Source organism: Myotis lucifugus, unplaced genomic scaffold, assembly GCF_000147115.1.
Source record: "Myotis lucifugus unplaced genomic scaffold, Myoluc2.0 scaffold_91, whole genome shotgun sequence".
NCBI lineage: Eukaryota > Metazoa > Chordata > Mammalia > Chiroptera > Vespertilionidae > Myotis > Myotis lucifugus.
The window spans coordinates 2,407,989-2,426,863 of NW_005871139.1; the positions used below are offsets into that span (position 1 = coordinate 2,407,989).

Below are 18,875 nucleotides of genomic sequence, written 5' to 3' on the forward strand. Positions count from 1 at the left end.
AAGCCCTTGGCAGCCAGCGGGAGTCCTTGGTGTGGGAGCAACTTCCCTTCCTCCAGGCACAGAGCCTTTCCCCATAGGGTTCCAATTAGAGCCGCTCTCACACTCATGGAAATGGACAAACTATTCACAAGACCTTTCAAATCACCATATTGTGTCTGTTTCCTCTTTATCCCCTGGGGGGCGGGGTGGGGGTTGTGGAGGTGAGACCTTGTAGCAGGGACATGTGAGGTGAGGGGAGGTAAAGTCATTGAGAGTCTGTTCCTGCTACAGGACCCGGGAACATGCCTTTCAAAAGAAAACAGAAGAAAACCAGTAATTCATGGTATTAGACAGAAGTATTGAATTAATGTTAGTCACCCTAGCAACTCCATATTGAGTTTGGGGGCGAGGGCAGGTAAGGAGAGAAGTGGAGAAATCATTGGGGCAAGAGGAGACAGCCTTTAAGTTGAGTGGTCTCACTGACCCAAAGTGTTCGTACCTGAAATTCCTTTTAGGAAAAAGTCTCTTCTCCCAGAATTGATTGTAAATGACTTTCTAGATTTTTGCCCTGATGATAATTTTTAAAATGTTTTATATGTTAATCTTCCGGTAAATGAGTGTGTGTGAAGCATCTAGCACAGGGCTTGGCACAGGGTAGGTCTGTCTCATCACTGGGAGTTAAACGAGTATAAACAATTCTTGATGGAGTGATAATGTGCTATAGCAGAAAACTGCTGGATCAGTACTTAATGAGACCAGGTTCTAGTCAAAGTTCTGCCACTCGGACCTTAGCTGAATTACTGCTTAACCATTCATGGCCATGGTTTCCTTCTCTGGAAAGAAAGGAAAGGAAAGAAAGGGAAGGGGAAGGGAAGGGGAAGGGGAAGGAGAAGGGAAGGGAAGGTGAGTGGAGGGGAAGGGGAGGGGAGGGGAGGGGAGGGGAGAGGGGAAGGGGAAGGGGAAGGGAAGGGGAAGAAAAGGGGAAGGGGAAGGAAAAGGGGAAGGGGAGGGAAAGGAGGAAAGGGAAAGGGAAATGGAAGAAAGAAAGAGAGAGAGAGAGAGAGAGAGAAAGAAAAGAAAGAAGACAGAAAAGAAAGAAGAAAGAAAGAGAAGAAGAAGAAAGAAGAAGAAGAAGAAAGAAAGAAAGAGAAAGAAAGAAAGAAAATTTGGTATTAAACTAGGATGATTTTATGTGTCAGTAGAATAAGAAGGACTTAAATATCACATATGCTTTGATTGACAAAATTCAATAAGGGAATTTTCAACCCGGGAAAGTACCAACTCCTAGAGAGTAAACTATTCAGATTTATAGAATGCATATCAGAAACACAAGGAGATGGGGAAGGTTAGATAATGAATAGCTAGTTCTTTTGCTTTTCCGAAAAAACAACATGTATTGAGCACTATATATAAAATATGGAGCAAATGTATGATTCCTTTTAGTTCTGAATGTGGGAGTTAAGAATAGATGGGAGTAGTTCTCATGCCATAGGCCATGACAGGACACAGAAATGATTCCTAGGGAGCCCTGGCCAGGTAGCTCAGTTCATTGGAACACTATCCAGATATTCCAAGGTTTTGAAAGAAGCCTTGCGGGATAGAGGGTTGCTAGGAAGGGAAACAGCAGAGTAGTTGATTCAGGGAAATGATGTTTCCAGCTGAAGCCAAAGGAGTGGGGGGAAAGGGAAGCACCTTGGAGGTGCTTTTTATTCTGAAAAGAGGTGAGTGAAGGTGAGAGATGGGAAAGTGTGAGAACAACCTGGCGAGCTTGTTATTTCCCCCTGCTGTAATTAGGCATATGTGCTTTTACATTGTCTGTGAGCAGCAGAATGAAGCAAGCAGAAACAGAATCAGAATAGGGAGCCATCTGAAGAGATTAAGAAGTACAAATTGGTAGTTACAAAATAGTCATGGGGCTGTGGAGTACAGCATAGGGGATATAGTCAATAATACTGTAATAACTATGTATGGGGTGCCAGGTGGGTACTACTTATCAGGGGGACCACTTCATAAATTATATAAATATCTAACCACCCTGCTACACACCTGAAACTATTATATAGTAATATTGAATTGTATTGTAATTGAAATATAAAAATTTAAAGAAAAAAGACTAGAGAGCCATCTAAAAGAGGCAGTGAGAAACACAATTAGAACAAACTTAATCAAGTGTTCTTATGATAGCCACATGTATTGCCCCTTTATAGTCCCAGTTATTTTTACCTAAAGAACCAGATGGTCTAGAATTAGGACATCTTTTCCCTTAAGATTGGTAGGAAAGAACACTGGTAACAATTTGTTTTCTAGATTTCTTAAGAACATCACACTTTTGTTCTGTTTATATTATGATTTCTTCATTTATTAGTAAACTTACCAAATTTATTAAATGATAGACCCTGATCTTATATAACTAACAATGATCATTTCCGATTATTTTTTCATTAAGCTTTAGGGTGGCTGTGCTCTGATGAAATAGAAGAAATAACCTTAACTCATTGGCAGGCTATCAAGATTATCTAGATCCTAATCCTAGCTGGGTACTTCTGTGAAAGGAATTCCCAAGAATAGCTGATCTCATCACTAGTGTTCACTGTGACTAAGTCCTGCAATATGCTGGGCCTTTTGCTGGGAATAAAGATGGATAAAACATAATTCCCACTTTTCATTGCTCACAATATAGTGGCATATTTGGGTATTTAACTTTAGTCAGAGTAAATGGAACATCCGTGACCTCAATTCTTTGCTTCCCTTTTATCTCAACAGCCCAGTGCAATGATGATCGGAAAATTGTTGGACTTTAAAAAAAAAAAAAAAAGAAAATTGTTGGACTTTAGAGTTGTAATGAACCTTAAATGCTCTCTAGCATCAAATATTCAATGGTTATTGAAAAAAAGTTAACAAAATACAAATGGCCTTTAAAAACATGAAAAATTTGCAATTTTACTCCTAAGAGAAATGCACATTAAACAATAATTTTAACCAATCCAAAAATGTTTAGGAACCTACTCCATTGGTGAGGCTGTGGGGAAACCAGCACTCACATACAGTGTTAGTGGGAGTGTAAATCTCTGCCACCCCAATGGAGGGAATTTGGCTTTCCAAATTGCAAATTCAGATATCCTTTGACCCACCTGAACTACACTTGGGAATTTACCTTTTAGATATTAGTGCATTGGTGAAAATATTTATGTTCAATGTATTTAGTGCAGCATTGCAGCAACAACAACAAAAAGGAAATAATCTAAATAGCATGAGGAGATTGGTTAAAGCATGAAGCTTCCCTCCAGTAAAACAGCATGAAGCTGTAAGAAAAAAGGGAGATTCTCTATGTATTATTATGACAAGCTCCCCGAGATACATTAACTCGGGGGAAAAAATCAAGATGACCATACCAATGAAGGAAAATGTATTTCTTTGTATTGTATAAAGAAACTTGAAAGGATACACAAAAAACTGGTCCTCTGTTGTGAGGGGAAGGTGATGGGAATTGTAGAGGAGACACAGAAATTAGACTTTTTATTATAACTTTTTTGTATTTGTTTTCAGAATCATATAAATTGTGTAGAAATGTCCATGTAATCATCAATTACAGCTTTTTTGTTTATAAGATGATTGTGCTTTTGCATGCATTTAATTTCACCTTCATCTCAATCTCTTAGATCTTAAGTGAAAAAGCTAATGTTTAGAAAATGTACAATTTAGAAATTGACTTTTTTTTTTATCCTCACCCAAAGATGTTTTTCCATTGATTTTTAGAGAAAGTGGAAGACAGGGAAAGACAGAAATATCGACGTGTACATCCATTGGTTGCCTCCTGCACGTCCCCTGACCAGGGCCCGGGCCAGGGAGGTACATGCACTTGACCGGAATCGAACCTGGGACCTTTTGGTTCGCAGGCCGATGCTCTATCCACTGAGCCAAAGTGGTTAGGGCTAGAAATGGACTTTTAATAGTAACTTCAGTGCTCTCTTCACTACAATTATAGATGTTGAATGGGGCCTCACCATCTACTCTTTAACTCTACGAACATCTTTTTTATGTAGGTAAAGGTCAGAAGTTTAGAATTCATTCTACACTGAATGTTTTAATGATTTAGTGCAGGGGTCCTCAAACTACGGCCCGCGGGCCACATGCAAATACAAATATTGTATTTGTTCCCGTTTTGTTTTTTTACTTCAAAATAAGATATGTGCAGTGTGCATAGGAATTTGTTCTTGTTTTTTTTTAAACTATAGTCCGGCCCTCCAACGGTCTGAGGGACAGTGAACTGGCCCCCTGTTTAAAAAGTTTGAGGACCCCTGATTTAGTGGTTTCTTGCAGGATGTTCTCAAACACATTGTGGAGAGGTGTTTTCAGAACATGTGAACATTTCCATTTGTCAGTGTTCTCAAAGCAATGGAGTTCATGTGTTCTTTCTCCCCCTCTGGGGAACTCTAACATGGCAAGGCTGTCTGGTTGGGCTGGAGGTTATTCCAGCCAAAATCTAAGTGCCTAACAAGGACAGGAAGATAGGTTGTTTTGGAAATTAATATAGGGGCACATGTCAAGGAACTGAAGACTGAGGGGAGGGAGGTGTCAGTGTGAGGCCTTGGATGAGCCTGGGAAAGGCAGTGATCTGAGAGTAAGAAGGAAGTCAGGCCTTCAGCAGTCCACTGAAGCTGGCTAAGAGAACAGGCACCTCCATGAACAATCACAGCTATGTTTCTCCTCCCCCTTTTATCAAGTCCTTCCCTCCTCCCCCTTTTAGTTAGGGGAAAGACCAGACTAGTCAAAAGTTTTACTCCAAGTGACTAAGGAAGAGTGAGAGTGAACTGCAAGAAAATAGGAAAAATATGAAGCATGGAGGCAGGCAACACAACAGTCTGGCTGGTGTTGGGAAAGCTGCAGAGGGGAAGCAGCCCCCCAAACAGTAGGCATGAAGCTCTTCAAGGCAACTCCCACGCAGGAAGAGCAAAGCCTTTGGGTTGTGCCAAGGCCTGCCAAGCGGTTCCCTCTCTCTGCCCCAGTGAAGCCCCAGGGCTGGAAGGCCATGTCAGTGGGTCAAAGACTGGTGTTTCTCCCCTGCCAACTTTCCATATTTTCTCCCACGCTATTTCTTACTCTATATTCTTCATAACCTGCCAGATGCCCGACCTATTCACCCTCTAAAGTGAATGCATCTGGTGGACCAGTTCGTACCTAACCCCATCTGTGTGCATTTCCTCTGGCTCCCCCCAAATCACCAAATATTGTGAATTTGCCTGGGGGGTCATTTTGCAGTCACCACCACCAGCTGGTTCCAGACTCGGCTGTCTAAGTTTTAAGGGCTCAGCACTCTAAGGGTCTCCCAAGAGGAGACTTGGCACTTGAATAACCGAGACCAAGGGCTTCCTTAAATTTGTGCCCTAAGCCCTCACTCACCTGACCTGGCCTCCCCCTAAGGCTGGCCCAGCTCTATGCTCTGCTACCTCAGTCTCCAAGATGAGTTGAATCCCCGACTGGGGAGTGACATCTGGGAGCCAGGACTTCAGGAGGGAGGCAGAGAGGCCTATGTTGTGATGCCTTGAAGGTTTATATTTCAGGAAGGACAGTGAGGGGACTTACACATGGCTGCCCTACTTCCCCTGGGATTTCCCTGATCTGTCTTGGGTCCCTACTCTATTGCAGTTTTTGTGTTGTTTTTTTAATCAGGACTGAATTGCTGAGAATGGGGGGAGAGTAGAGAAGAGGACCAACAAAGGAAGTCAGTGACTGAGTCAATACATTCTTTATTCAATGACAGGGATCATAAAGAGCGTATTATAGATCCCTAAGGATACAGACGAAGGTCCTTCGCTGAGTAATCTGTGGGAAGTTCACAGTCCATCTGAGGGAATTGAGTCAGACAATTGCTAGAAATCTGGCAGGCACGGAGCAATTGGGCTGGATGGCAAGTAGGCATATACCCACAATGCTTCCTGGAAAAGAGCACCTTGGCGCACAGTGTCATGAGGCATGACAGGAAAGTGATGGCAGGAGAGGGCTCCGCTGAGGAACATGCTGAGTACAGGTCCATGATCACAATCTCCCAGGCCTGGAACAGCCAGTGCCTACCATGCAGCGAAGAGCTCAAAAAATGGCTTGTAGAATTGGAACTAGTTCTCAGGAGCCACAAGAGATAAAAAGGGTCTGAGTAAATCAAAATAGTGAAAAGTAAAAAGTTACATCAAGGGAAGAAGAGCCTGTAGGGAATGGAGTTGACAGTACCAGCAACTTTGGCCAAGTCCGGATATGAGAGAGAGAGATGCAGAATGGTGAGATGGCAGCTGAGCTGCTATAGCCAAGCCAAGAATTTGAGAAAAGAAAGTGGGAAGTATATGGAATGGACCCTGCTTAGTAGGCTTCAGGCTGATAGAAAAGAAACTGGACAAGAGAGAGGAACTATGATGGAAGGAAGACAGGGATTGGGAAGAACAAACACCCTCAGGAAGGTGTATTTCCCAGACAAAACAAAACAAAATACCGAACCAAACCAATCAATTTGAAAAAGAGAAGTGGGAGTTAAGAGTGTAGGAAGCTCCCCTGGCCAGTGTGGCTCAGTTGATTGGAGCGTTGTCCCATATACCAAAAGGTTGTAGGTTTGATTCCCTCCCTGCCAGGCAGGGCACATACCCAGGTGGTGGGTTCGGTCCCAGGTCAGCGTGTGTGGAGGCAGCCAATCGATGTTTCACTCTCACATTGATGTTTCTCCCTCTCTCTCTAAAATAAAATTTTAAAATAAATAAATAAATGAATAAATAAATAAATAAATAAATAAATAAAACATGTCCTTTAAAAAAGAGTGGGGGATGAGCTCCTTTTATTGGGAATATGGAAGTGCTGACAGGAAGGGAAAGAGGGAGAGAGCCTGAGGTCTGGAGCTGAAGAAAGCAGTAGCCAAGCTTTTTTCTGCCTTAGGGGAGAGGGGCTGATCACCTCCCCCAAAGAGAGGTAGGTTCATTCTAACCTTTTGGCCTTGGAGATTCCCATAGGGGTGGCAGGTTTGCAACTTTCATTTCAGCCTGTCCTCATGAGCAGGCTTAGGAGAGGAGCTGGAGGAGGTAACGATCCCTTCCTGAAGCCTGAATTGGACAGAATCTTCAAAGTAGGAGAATGTTGTGTTTTTTAAATAGGCAATTTTTAAAGATTTTTTTTTTTCACTGATTTTGACAGAAAGGGAGAGAAAGGGGGAAAGGGAGGAGAGAGAGAAACATTGATGTGAGAGCGTAACAGCAATCAACTGCCTCCTGCATGATCCCCTGTAGGGATCAAGCTTACAACCCAGGCATGTGCCCTGACTGGGAATCGAACTGGCAACCTTTCTGTGCCCAACCAACTGAGCCACACTGACCAGGGCAGAAGAATGCATTTTTGACATAGGTGCCATGGCTTAATGGGTTACAACCTCCACCTAGTAGAGTCTGGGTTCAAATCTCCCTGGAGTCACATCTTACTAAATGAGCCTGGTTCCCTCTTATGTCCTCAGGGCTCCCTGATGCTCTGCTGCCCTTGCCCATACAGTAGACCAAATCCTGGTTAGAAATTCCTTGCATAGCACCTTATTGTTCTCCAATGCATTCTGAAGTTGGAAAACCTGGGTTAAGGGCTTGGGACAGTTGGCTTTACTCCCTACCTCTGTGCTGAATGTTCACCTAGTCTGCCTCCAGGGCAACTATTAGGCCCAGAAAAGGACCAGATAACTAGCAAAGGAGGATCATTTCCTTGGTTGTCAGTTTTTCAGCTTTACAATGGATTTCCCCTCTTTGGTGTGTCTGTTCCTTTTGTCCTTTCAGATTTTTGGACCCACAAATCCTGTGTCCACTTTAGAAGCTCCAGCCCCAATCAATCACAGCAACGTGGTAGTTGCCCCACCAGTTTCTGAAACTGGTGACTGACCCAGTCCTTTCATTGATTAAAGAGTGAAGGAAGGCCTTGGAACTCAAGAGGAACAGAACCGAAAAACTAGCTTAGAGAGGTTGCAGAAAATCAATCTGACAACATATGTAAAGATCCCCTCTTTCCCCATTTGAAGTGGGTGCTGTACCGCTGATTGAAATGGAATTTGAATCTCTGAGCCAGAGGTTCTTAAACATTAGCATACCTCAGAGATCCAGAAAGACGGGCTAAAAGACTAATTGCTGGGCTCCCCTGCATTACCCCATCCCTAGTTTCTGATTCAGTGTGTTTGGGGTAGAGCCTGAGAATTTGCATTTCTAAAACAAGCTGCCAGATGATATTGATGCTGCTGGACCAAAGATCACACATTTTGAGAGCGTAGGCCTATTAGAGCATTCCAGGGAAAAGAAAGAAATTTTGCCAGCTCAGGATCTCTAAGAGGTCTAAGAGAATAGATTTTACTTTTCTGTTACTGCCTAGTCCCACTCACTCCCATCCAGAGATGGAAAGAACCTATCTTCTGGTACCTATGGTTCTGCGTCAGGGCTCACCCTGTCCTTGATATAAATAGATAACAGCAGTTTGATTGCACAAGTGCTGGAAAGGGAAGGATTTTGTCCCAAATTATATCACCCCTTCAGCTCCCTAAAGGCATAACATCATTTTAACAGGGGAAAAGATTTTCCTTCCACTTCCACTACCAGATATCAGAACACTTAAAATGTAAACAGATCTGGGTAAAGCTAACACTTTGGGTCACGTTCTCCTGTGGAAGGGATTCTTTACAGAGATACTTTGATGGGATGCAAAGGGGAAGATACCTGCGCCCTGAATAGAGGTACCACAGAGGGGAAAAGGTGACAGGTTTCTTATATGGGACTTCCCTATTTTACATTTTGCCCAGAGAGAACACAGAGACATTTTTTATTTAAAGCAGTTAGGATGGACATGTGGCAGAGGCCGTTGGAAGATGGGAGTTTGAGGCTGATTCCCTGTGGGAAAAATCATTCAAATCTACTTGATGGCTGTTGCTTATTTTATTTTTTGTCCAAAGGAAGTGGTGTTGGACCGAGGTAGAGAAGAAGAGTGGTACACCGGAAATGACCTAAAGGGATGCCCCTTCTGCAGAAGACCCTTAGACTCCATGATGCCTTTCAGTTGGGTGCTATGACTGCACCTACACTTTAGGGGCTTCACTTTCTAGCCTTACAATTACTAAAACAGATTAAAGGCTGGAGGTTAACATCTAATTATTAAGAGTGTGATCTGATAGTATGGAGAGTCACCTCCTACAAGTCTTTAAAACAATGTTTGTGAGGAGCTGGACTTGTTAGTATACCATATCTTTAAGAAAAAAATAGAGTAGATTGTAAGCAATACCCTTCTAGTCATTATAGACCAGACTATTCTTATATCCTACTGCCTCTGGTATCTTATTCCTTGAAATATTTAGTGACCATTGCCTTGTACTTCTTGACATAAATATACTATAATGACCTTTCTTTGACCCCAGTTTAAGTGATTCCATGGGTAGACTAAATGTGTATGAAAAACTGAGTGAATTGCTAATGTATATTTTTTCAAAAATGAGTTCCTGGTTTTTATCAGATCTTCAAAACAGTATGTGATCCAAAACAGGTTCTGAACCACTGCTTAATAGAGCTGATTTGCATGAATGAATGAGGCAGAGTGGGAGGGTAAAAGAAGTGGCATAGTCCAGTTTTACTACTGGAAGGAAATACTTTTCTATTCCTTGAGGCATCTCCTAATACTGATCCTAGAACACTCCTGTCTATGAGAACCTAGAACAAGGCGCCTTACAAAGGACTGGCCATTTTGCTCTAGTCATATCAATACAAGCAAGAGAAGTGCATACCAGGCAAAGAAGGAAGACTGCTCTGAGCAGCAGAAGGCAGGGACTGGGCTGATCAAGTCATATCCACTCTAAGAAGCCCATTCAGCAAAATGACCTTATTTTCAAGTCCATATGGGCCCAGGGCTCTGAGGAGCTGTGATTCACCCCATGTTCCCTAAGCAAATGGGACAGTCATGAAATTAGACTGTTGCAGCTCACTTTATTACCTCTCTGGTTAATTCCACCAATTGTGGTTGAAAGATAAGTCTATTAAGGAAAAACCAGAATTTAAGCATTAAAGAGAAAAATACTGACTTTCATCCTCTTTGCTCCTCTCCACGCCTCTCCCTCCCTAACCCCAAACTGCTCTTACATACAAGATAATTAAATTATAACACTGGTATTAACACATCATCAATAAAGAGAAACAATGATCAACTCATCAACGCACAGATGCTAGAATATTATGCAAGTCCTGGAGTTAAGAGTCTTAGCATGGTCACTTTCCCAGAATTGTGAGGAAAACCAACTGGAAAGCTCATTACCCTGCATCAGCTGCAAAACTAAACCACAGCCATTTCCCCCAAAGTTCTGTTTTGGAGAGAATAAGATCCTCAAGAATAACTCTGCCCCCTTGATGAGGCCATCAAAGTCAAACAAGAGTAATGAAAACAACCTGTAAGCACTGTGATTCCTGCCCTAATTTCTCAGCACTTAAAACAAGACAAGGAAACACACCACACAACAAAAACAAAAAACCCTCACTCAGCATAAAGCTTCTATATGCATCTTGCTTGAAATCAACAAGAAAGAGCCCACCTCACTGAGGATGTTTCTTTCTCTCTCCCCCCAAGCAAAAAGAATCTGTGGCCCAGAGATTCGGACATGGAATATATATCCACTTGTCTTGATCTCAGTGACATTCAAGAAGTCTTTATACCTCAATTTCCACAACACTACCCATCACATAATCCTTTCCACTAGGGCTCCCTTAATAGATCAGCTTACTTCCTATCTTGAAACAAAACAAAAACCCCATAAAATCCCCACTACCCTCATCACCAGAACACAGTCCCTAGAAAATCTAGCTTTTACAGTTTGCACTTTGCATGCTCTCTTCAAAGACCCTGCACACAGATACACATCGACACATAAAGACACAGTCAAGAGAAGAGGGGGACTGTCCAAGGAGATGAAGTTTTTTCTTCTGTGTGAGTCTGGATTACTTGGGAGTATAAGGTCCATCTCTTAGCATGGTAGTATGATCTCTCAGCTGGATATACATATGTGCAGGATAAAGGACTAGGAATCATGGGTGAAAAGGTTATTATTTCTATTTTTCATCAGGTGGGGTTGAGAGGTGTGGATGTATATTTGGATGATTGAGGAAAAGGTGATGGACCCACACAGGAATGAGATCTGCCCTTCAGCTTTCACTTGGATAAAAAAGGGGTCTCTTTTCTGTTTCCTCATTACTCTAACCCAGTGTTATCAGAGCGTTTCATGGAGTCACCAGTTCTGTGGGATGTGAGATAGAAAGAATACTGAGGTCAAATACATTTAGGAAACATTGCATTAAGAGGCTAAAATTTGCTTTACTGCATACATTTTCAGAGCCTTTAATATGCCAACATGGTCTTTCTCTCTCTCCATATATAATGTAAAGAGAATATAAGAGTTATAGTATACAGTGGTGATACTAAAAATATTTAACAACTGGTATGGCATAGGCTCCAATCACATCAGAATGGACCTCAGCCATAAACCGCTGGTACCACTGTACCCTTGAGAATGGGCTCAGGCTGAATATCAGCCCATGTAGTAAGCATTGTTTCCCAAAAATTTTGCCCAAAGAACTCTATTTTATGTGGTATCTCACAGAAGTGGTGAAAAATGCTCTGGCCCATGCTGAAACCTCATCTTTCTAGGGATGAGGCCAGGGCTCATGATCCTGGCCATCGGGGGCAGGAGAGGGGCAGCTCTGGCAGAGACTCCTGGCAGCACCAGCTGATAGATGTGACCACAGCTACAGCAAAAACAGAAATCAGAAGACAGATGTCCCTCTGTCCCAGCTGCTCCTGGGACTCTGTCCCTGATGGGTCAGCAGGTGCCTGTCCAGGTGATGTTTACGGCCAAAGCTCTTCTCACAGCGAGGGCACTGGAAGGGCTTCTCCCCAGTGTGGGTTAGCCAGTGTCTCACCAGGTGGTGCCGTCGGCCAAAGCTCTTCCCACACTCAGTGCACACGTGGCACTTTGGCACCGGTGGGGTGTGCTGCCGTTTCCTAGCCCCAGGGCTCTCTCCAGCTTCTTGGCCTTTGCAGGATTTGCCTTCCGCATGCATTCTCTGGTGGCTGGCCAGATGGGAGCTGCATCGGAAATTCTTGCCACACTCAGAACACCTGCTGGGCTTGTCGTGCATGTGGGTTTTCTGGTGCCGGATCAGGTGATGTCTTCGCCCAAAGCTCTTTTCACACTTGAGGCAGCTATAGGGCCTCTCCCCGGTGTGAGTTTGCTGGTGCCTGGCAAGGTGGGAGCCCCACACAAACTGTTTCCCACACTGGGGGCATGTGTGTGGTCTTAACAGGGAATCCATCTCTGTGCTACACAGAAGACTTGAGAAGCTCTCTTCCTGAAGAAATGGTGGGCCCAGGAGCATTCCTCTGGAGCTTCTGGGCATGGAATCCCAGCTCTCCTCCTGCTCCGGGTTCCAGAGAACAGTATCTTCAGACACACTAGATAACATTCTGGGAGGTTCTGCTTCTAGTTCAGGGGTATCCCCCTCATGCTCACTTCCATCTCCTGTGGAGAAGGGAAAATACCAACCCCAAGATGGGAGTCACCAGAGGGACCTCAGGACCCAAGTCACAGGTGAGGTTATATGATGTCTGTTAGGGCCTAAACCTCACCCAACAAGGACTGAGAGAACAGATTGTAATGTTGTACAAGACAGTGCAAGAGGTGTAGAAGTTAGAAGCCTAGGCTTAGGAGACAGACTACCTAATTTTGAATCTCAGCTTTCCTACTTAATTTCTGTTAGTCTTCATTTCTTTTGTAAAATGTAAATAATTATAAGATAGATAGCACAGTATCTGCACATAGTAACCACTTAGTAAATGGTCTGTGCTATTGTGATTATTTATTTATTACTGTTACTTATTTACCACTGATCTTTACTATTAATTACCATCTTCCTGCCTAAGCATAAATGGAGAGTTAAGGAATGTGCTGCAGTCATCACGGGCTGGCTGGCCACCTGTCAACAATACCAGAGACACTGCAGAAGCCCTTTCTGTAAGAGGTGGGAAGTTGAACAACAACAACACCAACAGTCATAGCAGCAACTAGTGTTTATTGAGTGCTTTTTATGTACCTTGTGGTATTGTTCTATTATGTTAACATATTTAAATCTCATAATAACGTATAGGTGAGGAACCCAAAGAGAGGTTAATCATTTTTCTAAGGTCCTGAATTCAAATCCACGAAGTTTAGCTCCAGAAACCTGCCTTCTAAAACCTTTCCGCTATACTGTCTTGCTTTTGAAAAAAAAGACCTCTAAACCTTTTGATTCTACAGCTCTCCAAGGCAGAGGAAAGATTAGAGCAGCGGTTCTCAACCTGTGGGTTGCGACCCCTTTGGCGGCCAAACGACCCTTTCACAGGGGTCACCTAAGACCATCCTGCATATCAGATATTTACATTACGATTCATAACAGTAGCAACATTACAGTTATGAAGTAGCAACGAAAATAATTTTATGGTTGGGTCACAACATGAGGAACTGTACTTAAAGGGTCAGAAGGTTGAGAACCACTGGATTAGAGGGACATGGAATGATCACATTCCAAGAGGGATGAAGGCCATGCCTGAAAGTCCACTCAAGGCTCTTACCTGTATATGTTACCCTCAGGATGTCCCTCTCCTCTAAGTCCTGTGGGTCAGGGACCCACTGTTCCTCCCCTCCTTCTACTTGAGAAAGCATGTCCAGCTTAGGAATTGGAAATCCTGCCCATGGGAAAGGAAAATAGGGATGTCAATTAGTACAACGGTAATTCTATATTTCTGAGAAAAGCTGTTTCCTATATTATTCCTTAGAACTCTAGATAAAAGGCCAGATACAAGCTTCACCCTCCTCATCCCCTCCCATTTTTTAAGTTGCTCTTCTTTCCCCTTCCTCCCCCCCAGAAAATCACACACTATTCCCCAATGTGTGTGTTCTCTGCCACTTATATTTCAAATATTCCCAACCCAAGTGTCCTTTCTGGTCACAACTTCATTTATTTAGCTCTAACACAGCTCTCTCTCCATCCCTCCCCCTCCTCAACTCCCATCTTTCCCTAGATGGTTTCTGAGTTTCCAAGGACTCAGTTCTATCTCTTAGATGTCCTGCTCTCTGTTTTGTAAGAACCTGCAAATTCCCAACTGAGAGGAGCCTAAAGTTCTCTTCTCCATGATTCAGCATTATTTTACTGCTGTCTTTAAAAATGATGCCTCACTTCTATTCTCCTTGAATTAGTCCTAGTGCTCTTTTTCTGGTGGAAGGAAGACAGATCCCCTGACAAGTGAGGAACCCTTGACAGACACTATCCAACATGCTAAAGCACAGGGCTCGTCCTCCCAGAGGACAATCTTTTAGTGGCTGGGGAAGATCATGCTTACTTAGCGAGACCACTATCCCACAGTTTTCTTGCATGACATATTCTCCATAAAAGTCTGTCTGAGAAGGGTCCAGGCTCCGCCACTCCTCCTGAGAGAAGCACAGTGACACATCCTTGATGGTTACCAGGCCCTGAAACAAAATGTGGCATCATCTGTCACCAGCTGTTCCTTAAGGAAAATGTGATCCCAATATAAAAGGATGGGGCAGTAGAAGAGAGAGGGCAAGAGAATATCTGGAAAAATAATTACCCAGTGGCCCCTGGGTAGGCCCCTGGGTGAAGGGGAAATGAGGAGAGGGGTAAAGGTAAGGTCAGTAAGTGAGGTTAGTGTCTCCAGAGGAGTCTCCCAAATGGGACTAAAAGTCGGAGACACCAGAAAATCATTGCTCTCTCTGTTTAACTGTATGTGTCTGCCCAGTCTCTTCTCACCGGCCTTATTATTTCCATTGAAAAAATTGTGTATTATGCTCTCCTTCCTCCACTTGACCATTCCTTTTCGATCAGCACAAAATGATATAGATATGAGAAGGACACATATGTAATACCTTAATCAATAAAGAAAAAAATTTTTTTAAAGGATGTAGATAAAACATTCACCCTCACACCCACCACCATGCCATATCCTTATCTTCCGAGGCAGCATAGTATGGTGTTTAGGAGTCCAGATTCTGGAGCCAAATAACTCCTAGCTCTGCCATTTACTAGCATTATGGCCTTACACACATGCCTTAGTCTCTTCTTGCCCTTTTCCATAAATGCCCCATCATCCACCCAATCTTGCCCACTTTATGCTCTTCCAAGCTTCCTTCAGGTTCTCTTTTCCTAATCTTCACAAATTTATCTCTTAAAGAATATTAATGAATTGTTCTTAAAATCTCCCTGTGGATAGCACAGCCATCTAATAAAAACAAGCACACACCTAACTTCTAGGAATTCTCCTCTTCTTGTTATATCTTCATTCATTTTTAAAGGATATCTTGAGCCTCTTGGAAAGGGATAGAATCTATTCACTTATAAGATGAACATACTATTCGTGATCATGTGAAATAACAACTCAGTGGGAGGATGCTAAGGCTTACAGAAAGGCAGCAGTGATGAGACCCCTGGGAGAGGCCAAAGGCAGCACACAGCCCACCTGTGATCCGGCTGCAAGAAGTGCAGCTGCCATCTCCCAATCTCCGGTGCTCCCCTCCTGGGGAACGGCAGGAACCCAGGGAGCCGACTGAGCTGGTGAGGGGAGAAAGGAACCATTAGAGGTGTACCATTCATCCTTTCCCAATAAGAGCCTAGGCCCCATTTTAGAGGGGCTTAAGGGTCATGGTTTTTCTCTATCTATGCCCATTGGTAAAACTCAAATGCAGAAATATAGAAGAAGAGACCTTCGCTCAAAATGTTCGGTAAGGGTATTGAGTGGCTTTTAGTAGATCTTTCCTGTCATCCATCTCTACCACAGTGGCTATGGTATGAATTTATATTATTTAAATGTAATTTTCATCTTGTAAAGTGTATCTTACTGGGTGTGTTCTCCAATAGTAATCAGTGTTGCTGTCACTTCCTTAGTGTCCCACATTTGGTACCACTAAGATGCACTTGCAACATGTGGAGGGAGTGGTTATGTAAGAAATGGAGAAAACCCAGTTGTGTGGCATGCAGAATACAGGAGCTCCTTATATTCCTGTGACCAGGGCCAAGGAAGAATGGACTAGCTGTGATATTGATTATGCTGTTCAGTTCAAGGCAACTGGGGATTTTCAACTCTACTTTCTGAACAGAGATTAGGAGACTACTCTGCACTGTGCTCCCCCCACACACATCCTCCAGACTCTCACCCTTTTCCTGAAGGGACTGTGGCTCTTCTTCAAGGTCACAGCACAAGTGTTCCAGTGGCCCCGGTGCCATTCTCCATGGCCCCTCCTCTTGGCTTCCCCTTTCCACCTGGGGCTCTGCTCCATCCAGCTGGACATTCATCGACTCCCATCCTGGCCCTAGGGCTGCTGTCTGTTCTGAAAGCATTTTTGCTGCGAACCCAAATTGTGACCTGGAACAAATTCATATCAACAGTTCCCATGAAAATGGAAAGGGATGATATTCCTAAGGGAGTTAGGGAGACAGCCAAGGGATAAAAGATGGAACTAGATAATAAGAGCTTGATGGAAGATGAACTTTAAAAGCTTGATATAGTCCAATCAACTGAGCCTGAGCCAAGCTTCTTGCAGGAACTAAGAAATGAACAGGTGCCACAGAGCAAACTCACTAATGGCTATTTTGGGAACTTTGTGATAGAAATAGAATATCCCTGAAGGCTACAAGAACTTCATTTAAGAAAAATAAAGTTCTAATGGAACAATCCTGGAAATTCAAAAGCTATCCATTAATTCCAACCACTGAAAATACAGTAAACAATCTGGAAACATGCAGGAAGGAATGCACACAGACTTGCACCCAACAAAAATGGATATAATCACTTATAAGATTTTCTGCCACAAATTCCATTCACATTGATTAGTTTAGAATGAAATTATTACTATACGTAAAAGTCCCAGCCAAAGCATGTATTTATGTCAAGAGCACTTTTGTTTCTAACAGAAACAAAACAAAAGTGAAGAAAACAGGAAATATGGCCATTGGGGAAAAGTTAAAAACATGGACATAGTTTTGTGTTGGTTAAGGAAGACTAATGAATGATACTACAATGAATAAAAAGAGAAACGTTTTCGATTTCTATAGAGATCTCGTGTGTGTGTGTGTGTGTGTGTGTGTGTGTGTGTGTGTGTGTGTTTTAAGATCCTCACCCAAGGACATGCTTATTGACTTTGGAAAGAGAGAGAGGCAGGAGGGAAGAAGGAAGGGGGGATGGAGGGAGGGAGAGAGGGAGGGAGAGAGGGAGAAAGAAACATCCATGTGAGAGAGAAACACCAAGCATGTGAGAGAGAACCATCGATCGGTGTACAAGACGATGCTCCAACTAACTGAGCCACACCGGCCAGGGCCAGATCTCTTCTTTTGATGACGAGAGAAGAGGTTTAAGTTTTTTTTAAATTCTTCCTAATAATCCAGCAGCGTGCAGGACTGGGTGTGTGGGCTCTCCTTTTCTCTGGACATCTTAAGAGCAGGACAGGTCCCACCTGTGTTGTGATACAGGCCTTGCTGTCTTATGACAGAGAAACAGTCTATGACACTTCACAGAGTCAGTCCCTTGCTCCTTGGCAGAGCTTTGGTAACTACTCTGGCTCACTCATGTCTACCCAACAACATCTGCAAGAACCCAAGATCCCAGGATGGGTAATGACAGATATCAAGCTGTTTATTTTCTTGCCATTTCTCTTTGACAAAAGAGGTAGGTGGGAACCCTAAGCCCAATGCACAGAAAGGGAACAAATTCCCCAGACGCCCCAGGGCCTCACGGGAGCATCCTGGACTGAGTCCCCGTTTAGGTTTCCTTTTCAGAGACATCTCCTAAGAAAGGAAAATTCCCAATAGAGCAAGAAAGAGAAACGTCCATTTTCGTTCTCTCCTCTGAGTTCTGGCCCCTGTATCCGCTCCACTTCTAACGTAGAAGGCACCAATGCATCCTCTTCACCAGAGGTCCTCCCTGTTCTCTAGCTCCCTTCACAAGTCCTCCCCCAGGACTTCACCTCGAGCTAAGTATCTGGGCACCTGCCTCAAACCTACTTCTCCACCATCTCCCAGCAGCAGGGTCCCTGGAGAGGAGGCCTCTCCCGCAGAGCCCACGGGGCCAGCTGTGAGCCCCCGCAGACCACTGACCACACCGGCGCAAGTGCTGGCAAAAACCTCGGCACAGGGGGGAGGGCGGAGGCGCCTGTCCACGGCCTGCACCTCCCCAGATGTTCGCGCTCTCGGAGCACGCACCTGGCGGTTCAGGTGTCCGCCCTAACCGCTTTCTCCGGTCCCAGGATGACCCCAGGCCTAACTGGAGTCGGGTTCTCGGTTTTCCACTCCCTCCTCTTTCTCACAGATCTGGGGGGCGGGGGGAGGAGGGCGTGGCCGGCACCTGCAGAAGTTAGTTTTTGCAGCCAGTGCAGCTGGACCGAGAAAGGGCCACGGAATTGAAACGCGTCGCCCAAGGGCACAGGGACGAGCGCGCTCGGCGGAGAGCCTGGCCCCCGCCCCGGGCGGGCGTCGGCCGCTGGCGCCGCTCCGGGGTAGGGTGGCTTCCTCCCTCCTCTGGTCGCCGTGCCCCGGAGGGTCCGATTTCAGAGTCTCCGAGGCGGGCGGAGCGGGAGCCGGGGAGGGGGGGTCAGAAGACAGGGTTCCCGAGACCTGGGGCAAGAGCGAGGGAAGAGAAAGGGCCCCGGGCAACCTGCGCGCGAGTGACAGCGACGCCGGGGGACGAGGGACACGGGGCGGCGGGCGGGCAACCATGTCGGGGGGGTGTGGGGGCCGACCCCGGGGAAGGCAGCGACCCGGAGCCGCGGCGCTTCTCCTCCCCGCCCCCACGGGTGACCGGCCCCCACCCGCCGCCCCGGGGAGCCA

The 18,875-nt window shown here is 44.5% G+C and overlaps 1 protein-coding gene across 1 annotated transcript; it reads right to left on the bottom strand.

Annotated features, from left to right (window-relative positions):
* Positions 1-8,890: 8,890 nt before the first annotated feature.
* On the bottom strand, positions 8,891-18,272 carry ZNF641 (zinc finger protein 641). The gene is made up of 6 exons (XM_006091491.3): positions 18,252-18,272; positions 16,211-16,419; positions 15,517-15,608; positions 14,383-14,512; positions 13,615-13,728; positions 8,891-12,526 (listed from the first exon to the last, which is right to left on the bottom strand). The coding sequence occupies exons 2-6, from the start codon at positions 16,392-16,394 to the stop codon at positions 11,772-11,774; spliced, it is 1,275 nt and encodes a 424-aa protein (XP_006091553.1). The 5' UTR covers positions 16,395-16,419; positions 18,252-18,272; the 3' UTR covers positions 8,891-11,771.
* Positions 18,273-18,875: the final 603 nt, after the last annotated feature.

Coding starts and splice junctions, on each gene's coding strand:
- ZNF641 (XM_006091491.3), bottom strand. CDS start 16,394: ATGCTTTCAGAACAGACAGCAGCCCTAGGGCCAGGATGGGAGTCGATG. Junction 15,609..16,210: donor ACAGTCCCTTCAGGAAAAGG/GTGAGAGTCTGG, acceptor TCCCCTCACCAG/CTCAGTCGGCTCCCTGGGTT. Junction 13,729..14,382: donor TGGGATAGTGGTCTCGCTAA/GTAAGCATGATC, acceptor TCCCATGGGCAG/GATTTCCAATTCCTAAGCTG.